General features: G+C 38.0%; 1 protein-coding gene across 3 annotated transcripts in view; it reads left to right on the forward strand.

The window, feature by feature from the left end:
* Window positions 1–12,301, forward strand: part of BAIAP2L1 (BAR/IMD domain containing adaptor protein 2 like 1) — an 87,110-nt gene that overhangs the window by 16,872 nt on the left and 57,937 nt on the right. For all 3 annotated transcript variants that reach the window (XM_038539454.1, XM_038539455.1, XM_038539456.1), the window contains exons 2-3: window positions 6,828–6,903; window positions 12,002–12,088. In XM_038539454.1, coding sequence (XP_038395382.1) covers window positions 6,828–6,903; window positions 12,002–12,088 — 163 coding nt within the window. The remainder of the gene's footprint in view (window positions 1–6,827; window positions 6,904–12,001; window positions 12,089–12,301) is intronic.

A 12,301-nucleotide genomic window follows, 5' to 3' on the forward strand; every position in this document is an offset into this window, starting at 1 on the left:
TTGTGCTTCCCATTCAAGATGGGTATGGAAAACAGGATTCTTCTGACCATCTGTTAGCCTACAAGCAACTGCTCTTTTGCCAAATTTACTCACTAATATTTTCCCTAAAGGCAGAGGACATAATCAAGTACTGATGATGTTAGTACAGGAACAGCAGCTTCCAACAAACAACACAAGGAGGGAAGATGATTTTCAAGTGATGTCTATCAGGACATCTGGGTGGCTCAGCAATTAAGCGCCTGCCTAGGGTTGGGTGTGATCCTGGAGTCTTGGGATCGAGTCCCACATCGAGTCCCACATCGGGCTCCCTGCATGGAGCCTGCTTCTCCCTCTGCCTGTGTCCCTGCCTCTCTCTCTGTGTATCTCTCATGAATAAATAAATAAAATCTTTAAAAAAAAAAAACAAAAAAACAATCAAATGATGTCTATCTAGAAGTATTCCCCCACAGTTTATCCTTATTAACAGATAATCTTGTCACATGAAATTAGAATGTTCCTTGATTAGTTTAAGCATTTGTAACATTGCTGGATTAATTTATGAGATTGTATAGAATAAAATATTGAAAATTTCAAGGACAATTATGTTATCTGAAGTGTGTTATAAAACTCTATTTGAGATTTTTAAATCACTGTTAAGAGTTTATTCTAGTGTAAATATTACCCGCATTTTTCAACTCAGAAAAATAAAACACTGAAATATCAAATAATTTGTCCTTGGTCATGTAGAGAATTGGAAAAAGAAACCAATTCTTAGAATTTTTTAAAAAAAGATCTTATTTATTTATTCACTAGAGACACTGAGAGGTAGAGACACAGGCAGAGGGAGAAGCCAGGCTCCCTGCGGGGAGCCTGATGTGGGACTCAATCCCAGGACCCTGGGATCATGACCTGAGCCAAAGGCAGATGCTCAACCGCTGAGCCACCGAGGCGTCCCCAATTCTTAGAAATTTAAAGTCAGCTCAGTTTAACTATCTGCCTAGTCATAATTGTATTAATTTATGCTTCATAGTCTATAGTTCCATATTGGTAAAGGTAATAATATTTCAAAAATGAAAGAAAAATCTGAATAGTGAGGAAGTTAAAACCATCATGAGATTGTATAATTCATTTTAAAATTATGATGTGTAGGTCTACAGGAAGCAGAGAGAAATGAATGAGATAAACGGGCCAGCTAGAAATCTGGTGGAAAGTGCCTGTAGGTTCTGAGTAGCCTGTTTGTCAACATTTTATTTGGAACAGCTGACAGTTGATTCTCCTATCCCGCTGATTGAGCTTTTGTCTTAGAACCAATTCCTCTTCATATGAGACACAGCACAAGTAGAACAGTGATATCACCAGTTATTATAGCTTAGACTATCCATATTGATCTTTGAATGGAAATGAAAGTCATCGTGTTTGAAATTGGTTTGGGAAATTATCCTCCTTGCCCGCGGTAACAGATAGAATACATACTAAGCTTTTGTTATTGATTGTAACAAAATTGCGTTTCTTGGATCATTAATACCTTTTATACTTTGTATCTTAAACCTTTTATTCTTAGTGCCAAACCTAAATTAAAATAGATTAGTTAATTACTACTGGTGATTTTTCTCTAAATCCTAGGTTATATAAAAAAATTTAGGTCTTAACAAGCCTTAACACAGCATGTGACCTATGAAAGGACAGCTGCCCTCTCAAAAAAAATGTGGGACCCATCCAATTCACAAAGATATCCACTGCTACTTGTGAAATTTTACAGATCATGGAATACAAAGGCAGCACTGCCTTTTTGTTCCTGGGTTTAAAAATACATGTACTTCAGCTAAAATAACTAGATTAATGGCCAACAGCCAGGGTTGAAATGGATTTTCCACTGTTCAAAGGGGGCAAAGTTTCTGGGGGAAAAATTTCTGTACCTAAAGCTAAATAATGAGGAATTGAATGTTGAACTTAGAAGCTTAAAAACTCTTGTATTGTTTTCTCTGAAGCTTAATGTAGTTCCAGGTCTTATTAGTTAACCTGTTTTTCCCCAGTAGCATCATTTGGGTAGTGGTTTATGCTTGGTGTTAATTTTGGAAGTTCTCATTAATTCATTGTTCATATTTTAAGATAAGACCTAACATGTAAACATTTCAAGAATTTTATCAAGAAACCAAATTATATTTTTCCCTCATTTGGGTAAGCTGAATTCAGAATAATCTTAAAGAACATAGATCTGGGCTTCTTTTTATGACTGTTTATATGCTAGTAGACAGGGTTAGTTCTGTATCTTTTTCCTTATATTCTTACCCATTGAGACTTGGCCTCATAAGATTATTATAAGAATTTATTTTTATTTTTTTATTTTTTTTTATTACAAGAATTTAACATGGGGGCACCTGGGTGGCTCAGTGGTTGAGCATCTGCCTTTGGCTCAGGTCGTGATCCTGGTGTCCTGGGATTGAGTCCCACATTGGGCTTCCCATGGGGAGCCTACTTCTCCCTCTGCCTATGTCTCTGCCTCTCTCTCTTTGTCTCTCATGAATAAATAAATAAAATCTTAAAAGAGAATTCTAAATGTTTTTAAAAGTTTTTTCTTTTATATCAGAACTTATGTTCTCAACATCCAGACTTGGTGTCATAAGATTATTATAAGAATTTTTAATGATATTTGAAAAGTAGTATCTTTTTATTAAAAAGTGATTATTTTTTAATGAAGTTCTTAGATTTTTTAAATTATGAAATCTCCTACATTGCTGATGGTAATGTAAAATGGCACAGGCACTCTGGAAAATAGTTTGGCAGTTTCTTACAAAGTTAAACATACACCTATATGACGCAGCAGCTGAACTCTTAGATATTTATCCTGGAGATATGCACACTTATGTTCACACACACACACACACACACACACACGCAAAATATGTGTGATTGTCCATATCAGGTTTATTTGCAATTGCTGGAGACTATAAACATCCCAAATGTTCAGTGGGCAAATGTATGAACTGTGATACATCCATACTAAGGGATACTACTAGTCAAAAAAGGGAAAAAATTATTGATACATTGATACATCCATTGATATGGATGGTTCTTAAGGACATTGTGCTGAGTGAAAAAGTCAGTGTCAAAGGTCACATATTATATGATTCCATTTATATAACATCCTCACAAAAAAAAAAAATATATAACATCCTCACAATGACAAAATTACAGTGATTGAGATCAGTGGTTGCCAGGAATGGTGGTGAGGGTATGGCTATAAAGGGGTAGCACAAGGGAGGGAGATCATTATGTTACGGGAACAATTCTGTATTATCACTGTAATGATGATTATACAAATCTATACATGTGGTAAGATTTCATAGAAACAGTGCACCCCTTTCCCAAATGAGTGATACAAAAATTGGTGAATACAAATAAAGTCTATAGTTTAGCTAAGAAGTGTTGTACCAGTGTCAATTTCCTGGTTTTGATAATATACTATGGTTATATAAGTTAGCATTGGGGGAAGCATACCTGAGAACTCTGTGCAGTTTTTACAACTTCTTGTGAATTTTAAGTGATTTCAAAATAAGCCTAAAAACAAGGGAACTGAGAAAAGATAATAGAAATAGCAGCTGTGGCCACAGATCCCTGTGATCATCAGGTATTGAGGCTTACCGTCTTGCAGAGAGACTAATAGGGGAGTCATCATTGGTTTTGGAGCTTTATGGCTACTGGTTGTGAATGCAGCTCAAACAGATAACTGGCTCTAATAACACAGGATGAATAGACTTCCAGTTAAGCACAACAGATTGACCATGACTTTTCTTTTTCTTCTAAGAATACATTGAAGAGATAGCAAGAGAACTTAAAGGGAAAGAGGGGGGGAACCTCCTAAATCCATATTGTAAAAGGCTGGCCAAAGGCCTAAGAAAATTTGGGGAAAATAGAAAATGGACAGAGGAGTAGTAGCTGCCTTAAGAAAACATAAAGAGTCTGCAATGGGAGTACTGATGAGAGCTGAACCATTCACCCCCAGAGAACTCCAGAGGCTGAGGAGCAGTCCCACAGAAGGTGGGGATGGAGGGCATACCTAGGGGTAGTATAGGAGTTACACAAGTTAAACTGCCCGGTTCCCTTTCCTACCCCAACCACCACTACTACCAGCAGCTCCCCCTGCCTGGCAGACTGGAGATTTAATCTTAGGCTATATTGAATCAGAGGAGTTCTCCATGTGAAAACACCAGCAGGAAGGAATAAACCTTGGAGTAGAGAGCAGGGGAATTCAGTAAAAATCAGCCCAGTAAACTGTGGAATTGCCAACCCAGTCCCCTTCCTGGTGGGGAAAGCTGACGACCTGGTGATTGCCTCTTCCCCTACCCTTGATGGGAAATGAGAAACTTCTCCAGAGAGAGTCAGTGGACTCTGGTTACTGTCACAGGGCCATTTTCTCTATAGCTGACTTGTCAGGTCACTCTGAAAAGTCATTTTGAATGAAGCCTGCTAATCAACAACTACCCTGTATACACACCCACACACACAAGCTTCCAACCAGCATTTTAGGGCTTTACTCTTAAATACAAGCTGACAGGGATCACCAGATGTTTGAGGAAAACCTCCAACACAAAAGACAGATGGATACTAAACAATGAAAAGAAATAATCAGGAGATAATATGGGAAACTGGAAGAAAATAAAAAATATTCAGTTTATTCAGATTAGAGACGATATTACATTTACAAAACAGGATGCTTTTTTGTTTTGTTTTATTTATTGCTTTTATTTTTTAATACTTATATATCTTTAAAGATTTTATTTGAGAGAGTGTGTGCATGTGTGAGCAGAGGGGAGGGATAGAGGGAGAAGCGGACTCCCGGCTGACAGCTGACTTCTCAATAGCATAACTGGTTATTAAAAATAGTGGAGCAATATCTTTAAAATTCTAAGGGAGAATCGCTTTAGCTCTGTAATATTTAGCCCAGCAAAATATCAATCAAATGTCAAGGTAAAGATAATTTCAGACACATGGGGACTCAAATTTCATCTCTTATGCATCATTTCTTAGGTCGTTCTTGGAGAATGATCTACAGCAAATAGGAATAAATGAAGAAAGAGGAAGGTGTGGAGTCCAGTTAATGAGACCTTTAACACGGGATCAGAAAGGGACATGCAAGGGTAACAGCGTGGCAGGGACAGTCAGGCCAGACTGAGCAAGAGGACGAAGAGTCCTTGGAGGAAGTTCTGGAGGAAAATGGAAGATTAGTTGACAACTTTGTGCATTTGAAAAATAATACTGATAGATTTCTGCTAGATGTGATGGAGCATGTGGAAAAATTTAAGGTAGATTCATGGAAAACTAAGCTGGAGGGGAGGGGGATGGGATGATTGTTAATCCCAGGAGAAGAAAAGAGGTACCAAGAAAGGAAACCTAATCCTTATTACATTCCTTGCATTGTAGTGACCGATATTTACAAAGTCATAATAAACCCTGACTATTGACTTACCAGGAAATTGCCATTTAATTATATAGGAAAGATTGAGGTAGGGCAAGTGGGGTGATATGAAGAATTGAGCCCTCTTTTACTGTAGTAGAAAGCCAGTAGTTATCCAAAATTGAGAAATCAAGAATATTATCCAAAACTATGGTAGATAAACACAAGAAGAGCAGCTTAGTTGAAAGTGCTCATGGGAGTAAGTTCAGGTTTGAAGAAAGGTTGAGCCAGGCATTGTTTTTCATGATAAGCCTTTATCACTGTTTGATAGAAGTTATTATGTTCTCTCTGTACTGATTTATAAAGGAGAACCTTTTTATTCTGAAGAGCATGCGTATCAAGTATCTGCCCCTTTGAATGTTGTGTATTTTTCATTCTTTTTATTGCCTGGTCCTCTACAAACAGGGTTCACATTTTGACAGAGGACGTAAGGAGATTTGAGTAGTCTATTTGGAATGATTAATATTGTGAAGCTCATTATTCATAGGTGAAACAAATACATTCAGTCACCATGTGTTCTAAGTCAAGTTACAGCCCCACAGGAATGATGTGTTATCTGTACTTCAGATTTAGGATATTTTAAGTTTAGATCAACATTCTAATCAATTGCCTTAAATTATCATAGCATTTGTCTCTATGTTGATGACTTTCTAGTGCTATAGGAGTAATACTTTTAGAAATGAAAACCATGACATTTGCACAGATATGGCATCATGAAATCCATGAGAGGGAAACCATGCCTTCCCAGCTACTACTGTGTGCATAGAACCTACCACTTGATGTTACTCCACAAATACTTAATGAATAAACTGATCACTAGGGAAAAAAATGCCAGCGACCACCTAGACGGAAGGTTGCAGGCTGGACTGTATCCCAGAACTATCAGCAATACCCACCCTTATACCTTCTCCTGATAACTAAGTGTAGTAAAAACAAGATCTCTTAGAAATTTCTGTTCAGTTGATAATGAAAATATTGCTCATGTAATTAAGTTCCGGTCACGTGCAACTGTTTTTAACACTAGCCTGACAACCATTAACCTACTTAAACCGCAAAGGGAGTATCAGCTTCTGGGCCCCATAGCCCCCATGGGGTATGCTTTGTAGGTGTGCATGTCTGCTACTTGATCCATTTACAGTAGGTTCTAGGCAGCCCTTGGGCAATGGAAGACCTCCAGGATTACATATGCCTTGCTGATGCAAGCACCCTGTTCCATGTACAGCTCTGTGCTGTTTACCATATGTGTTCTTCATTATTTTAAAATAAACATTCATGGCTTTCTGGACTGTACCGTCAAGTATACATAGATATCCCAGGCTATGTAGTGACAAAATCTAAAGATGATCTACTGTTTGCTTATTTTATTAATTTGTTTATTTTGTTTATTTGTCAGAATGTTATGGAACAGTTCAATCCTGGGCTACGAAATTTAATAAACCTAGGAAAAAATTATGAAAAAGCTGTTAATGGTAAGTCTCTTTTCTAAATTTATAAATATGGTGCACCTATAAAAACCATTCATTAAATATTCTACTTAATTATTTTGAAGTGCTTAATAGTGAACTCTTAAAATATCTTTAAGTTGGTAGAAATTATTTACATTTCATTGTAGAAGTTTGCAATGATAGGATATTAATATATTTGAGATGAATAAATGGAATCATAACCAATAATACATTAAATGGTAATTAATTGAATTTTTTTTTTTAATATTTTATTTATTTATTCATGAGAGAGACAGAGACATAGGCAGAGGGAGAAGCTGGCTCCCCATAGGGAGCCTGTTGCTGGACTCAATCCCAGGACCCCGGGATCACACCCTGAGCCAAAGGTAGATGCTCAACCCCTGAGCCACCGAGGCGTCCCAATTAATTGAACTTAAATTTACAAAATTAATGGAGTAATAGACTGTTATACATGATGCATTTTAATGATCAAATCATAGTTTTTTGGCATGACTCAGTGTTTTTTTATGACTCCGTGTTTTATATCTTGCCATAAACATGTTTTCTACTTTGCAAACCAACTTCTTTATGAACTAATAACACATATGAAATGTATACTTAAAATATTTGTTAGTAAAAAAAAAAAAAAAATATTTGTTAGTATCTTGCGGATACAGAGGAATTGTTCTCTTTCTATAGAAGAATTCTTTGCTTTTGGGTGTATAACTTGTGATAGTGATATGAGCAAATAGTTAGCCTGAATGGAAAAACATCTAAATTAAAGGTTGAACTTAGATTCTCATTTCAAAATGAGTGCTTCCGTAAAATGAATTCAAGCATTGGCTTTGTGAACCAGAGTTGTATGCTAGTTTCAGGAGGTTTCATTTGAGGAAGCTGACATGCATTTCCCTAATAAAAGGTGAATGTTATCAATGATTACCTTAAAAACTTGAGATGCTACTAATCATCAGATTCTAACACGGGCAAAACAAGTCTTCCTGTGTAACAAGTATCACCTCCAAAATATTCAGACCCCAGTTCACCCTCTACTCTGGTTCACAAAGACCACCAAGTAATGAGTAGAAAAGACTTCAGATCAAGTTTTGTGTCTTTTATGTATGTATCTTTTGTTTTTCTCTTTCACCATGGCCAGCACCTTTGGCTGCTCCCTCTTGAGATTTTGAAAAGAAAACTGTGACCTCACACACCCTCAGCATAAGCATGCCCCAGGAAAGGAGTGTGGTAGCTAGACTGTATGACAGGTGCCCAGTTGTCACGGTCATGGAAAAGTAAAGTGCTTATTTACTTTCTTGATCTCTGTGCTATTTACCAGAGATTTTCAGCATCGGGAAATCCTCCCTCACCCCCAAGTAGTGTCAGTGACTTCTGCAGGTAAGCCCTCACTCCTTCAAAGAACAGGAAGGAGATTTGTTTTAGAATTCTTGCACAACTGATTCTCCCTTGATGACTGCTTAGTCATAAGGCCACAAAGTCATGGCCTTAGATGCCCCTGTGAAGGAAATCACCATGACCTGCAAGTGGTTTTTTGTTGTTGTTGTTGTTTTTCCTTCTAGCACTTGCTGCCTCTCTGAAACAGAGTTTTATAAGGTGACTCAGGGACCTTCCAGCAGTTTAGTCTCTTGCTAACAAGGCTTCTCCTCAAGGGGACTATTCTGTACTTTGAAAGTATTTCCAGTATTTTTGCAGGCCATCTGTTTTTTACTCAAGCCATTGAGAAATTGAGATGAATTTGTGAAGTCCTTGGTAAGAGTTTGTAGTATAGTTGAGGATGCCAGATGTGCAGTCGACACTCAGGTCATAAATCAGGACAACATGTACAGCTAACAAAGAGCATGGGACGAGCAATGTCACAGGAATTTGAGCAGTCAAGGTTGTTGGGGGACAGGGAAGGGAGGGGGACTTGTAGAAGCTGTGCTAGGTGACAAATGGTAGGTTTCAGGCAGAATAGACCACATCCAAGCCAAGATTTGAGGTCCACATTGGCATGGGTGGGAAGCTGTTGGGAAATAGTAAAATACAAGCTGGAGTAGGGTCAGGTTATTAATGCATTTGCAGCATCAGTTACCTATTGTCACATAATCAGGTGTCCCTAAACTTGGTGGCTTAAGATAACAATAGTTAATTATTTCTTAAGTCCTGTAAAGGCAATGCAGTTCTCTATCCCCCAGGGTCCCAATCCTACAGTTGCAGTCAGTAGGGGCACTGGGCTCTCTCCCTCCCATGGGCATAGTAGGCTGTTCTAAAGTGCAAACCCCTGTGGGAGTTATGCTTGCTGGTACCCCATTGGCCAAAGCAAGTCAGATGACCAAGCCACCCATTGATATATAGGCTACTACAAAGCTTGGGAATTCCGGAAAGTGTGGTTTATTGAAGACCATTGCTGTACAAATCTATCATGAACTCTGGAGTACTGACTTACACTGTGGGCAGTGGAGGCCATTAAAAGTTTTTGAGAAGAACTGTAACCTGATGAAATCATATTTTAAGGGAAAATTATCTGGTAGAAGTATATAGATTAAATTGATGAATTGGTCAGCCACTAAAATAGAACAAATATGCTTTGTCCTTAAAACAATAAGTGATAGAGGGCCACCTGGGTGGCTCAGCGGTTTAGTGCCTCCCTTCAGCTCAGGTCGTGATCCTGGAGTCCCAGGATCGGGTCCCTCATCGGGCTCCCTGCATGGAGCCTGCTTCTCCCTCTGCCTGTGTTTCTGCCTCTCTCTCTGTGTCTCTTATGAATAAATAAATAAAATCTTAAAAAAAAAAGGTTATAGAAAATCTCAATGTATTCACAAAGGGGGGGATAGCAAAATTATGAAAATATTATTTGATTTTTTTTTATAAAGTTCTGGGTAAATTAGTTTTTATTTTTGTTAAAGATGTATTTATTCATGAGAGACACACAGAGAGAGAGGCAGAGACATAGGCAGAGGGTAAAGCAGGCTCCCCATAGGGAGCCCAATGTGAGACTCAATCTCGGATCCTGGGATCACGCCCTGAGCCAAAGGCAGATGCTCAACCCCTGAGCCACCCAGGCATCCCAAATTTTATAGTTTTTAAAGTTAATTCCACTTTATCATAAAAGCAAGGATATTTTACCATTCTGAGGTTAGTTTTATTTTATTTTTTTTTCTGAGGTTAGTTTTAAATATAAGAAATGTTAATGAAAATTTTCTTTCTTGTTAATGAAAAATTTTGATGTAACATGTGAATGTAGACCAAAAATTTTGTTTATATATTGTATAAAACTGTATGCTATTCTCCCATCAATCTGCTTGTCAGCTTTATCAGTATCTTACAATTTAAAATCTTCATATTAAAATATTGCATGTATTAACTTGATAGTTTATTGGCTACCAACCTTGTTTTTAAGTGGAGTCTTCTCTTTTTTTAGTTCTGGCTGAGACCAGAGACTCGAAAAGTACCATAAGTTAGAACTGAGGAAGTGACCTTAGCTGGAGTTGTGTGCACTCCCTCTTATTTGCCACGACCTTGGGCATGTCCCAGCATATCTCTGCTCTGCTCTCCTTCATGAAACAGGGTGATAACACCACTGACCCACGTCTTCATATTTCTAGGTAGATGAACTTAAATAATGGCTTGGAAAGTCCACATAAATGCTAATTGTTACTGTTCTTTTTTACAATTATGCTTCAAGGTTATTCTCAGTCTTATGAAGTAATCCTATAATAGAGCATAATCATTCTTAAACTTGTATGCATATATAGTAAAAGCTGTCAGTTCTGTAATTTTTTAACTCTTCAAGAAATGCTACCATCGATGAATTTGCCATGAAACTACTGCTTTTTTGGCCAGGAATATCTTCATCTGGACTTGTATATAACTTGTTCTGTGACACCCTCCCTCATTTTTTATACTTGAAATGCCTTTTTTAATTCACCATTTTAAAACAATATCCATTATAAAATTGGGGCAGAGCAGTTGGTATGGCCTCTAGTTTTCTTTGCAGTAAAAGGAAAGGAATCTTAGAGATTCCTAAGGGCACTTTTAGCTCCAAAATTCTATAATCTTCAAAGTTGGTCTTCAAGTGAAATACATTTTCTTCAAAATCACCCGAAGTAGGCTAGGTCTTGTTGAAAAGCTTGCTTGTTGTACATTGTCAATCTCCTCAAACTTAGCTTGTTGTAAAGTGAAAGAAGGAATCCATATTAATAGCTTCCATTTATTTGTCTTGTGCTCACAGTATTAGGACATTTTATAGATGACCATCCTTTGCTTCAGAAAGGATAGCTACATTGCCCAAGGAGGTCATGTCATTAAAAGTAAAGGTTCAAACCCGAGTCTGTCCTGCCCCCAATTTCCTTCCCCAAAGAAAAATCAGAAACAGATTTCTGTACCTTATAATTTAGTCTTCAGAATCAATTTGAAAGGAGAAGTAGTATTTTTAGGATGATTAGAATTCAGTTTATATAGCAATAAAAGTTTTCCTTGTCTCTGCCAAAGGGTATAGTAGAGGGAGGATAGAAACTTCAGTTATTTTTCAGTAATTCTGTTGTGTTTTTGTAATGATAATGTATTTCAAATTTCATAGATTTTTTTTTCCCTAACAGCAAGGATATTGTTCTGAGCCACAGGCTCAGAATACCCTTTTTCAATAGAAAAAAATAAAAACTCCATTGAAAGACCAGGTTCCTGGGCCACCCTATACAATTTTTTTTAACTAATAATGTTGTAGACCTGTATAGCTGTAGAATAACCAGCTGAGGAAAGATTTCTTGCTGGAGTGGATGTGTTTCCAGCCCTGATTTGATATTGAAAACATCCACGCTGGAACTGGTATCATGTTGAAGGCAGGGCCTTTTCTAGATTCCAGTACCTGCTGTTGAATGTTCCTAAAGTCTAAGGTAAGGATCCTATATGGTTTTCCACCAGGTGAGGGCCTCTGGAAGAGCAGTGAAGGGACCACTGCCCCTTGGCACAGCAATTAAGCAAAAGCCCTGACTTCTGAGAGCCACCATCGGCACAGCCCAAATCTTCCTGCCCTGGAAGGGACTGAGGGATATTTGGAAGCAAACCTCAATGGCACTTCCTCTTTTCTTTGTCTGAGTGATGACTTGTGTGTGTCACCTTCCTTGTCTAGCTATGATCCTTGCGGGAAAAGCCTACTACGATGGAGTGGCCAAGATTGGTGAGATTGCCACCGGGTCCCCCGTGTCAACAGAACTGGGTGAGCTGACTGTCCTTTATATACAAACGCAAGTTGAGCTGGTTCCAGGGCCTTTCCTCTTGTGAGCCCTTGAAAGAAACATGAAGTGGCTCAAATCCAGAGTAGTAAGAAGAACTAGCCCAGTATTCCAGTGTGTTCACTTCTGGAATGATTGAGTTTGCTGTGGTCTGTTGAAAGTGGAGGCTTAGTTAGAGGGCAGGCCAAGCCCAATGA

Source organism: Canis lupus, chromosome 6, assembly GCF_011100685.1.
Source record: "Canis lupus familiaris isolate Mischka breed German Shepherd chromosome 6, alternate assembly UU_Cfam_GSD_1.0, whole genome shotgun sequence".
NCBI lineage: Eukaryota > Metazoa > Chordata > Mammalia > Carnivora > Canidae > Canis > Canis lupus.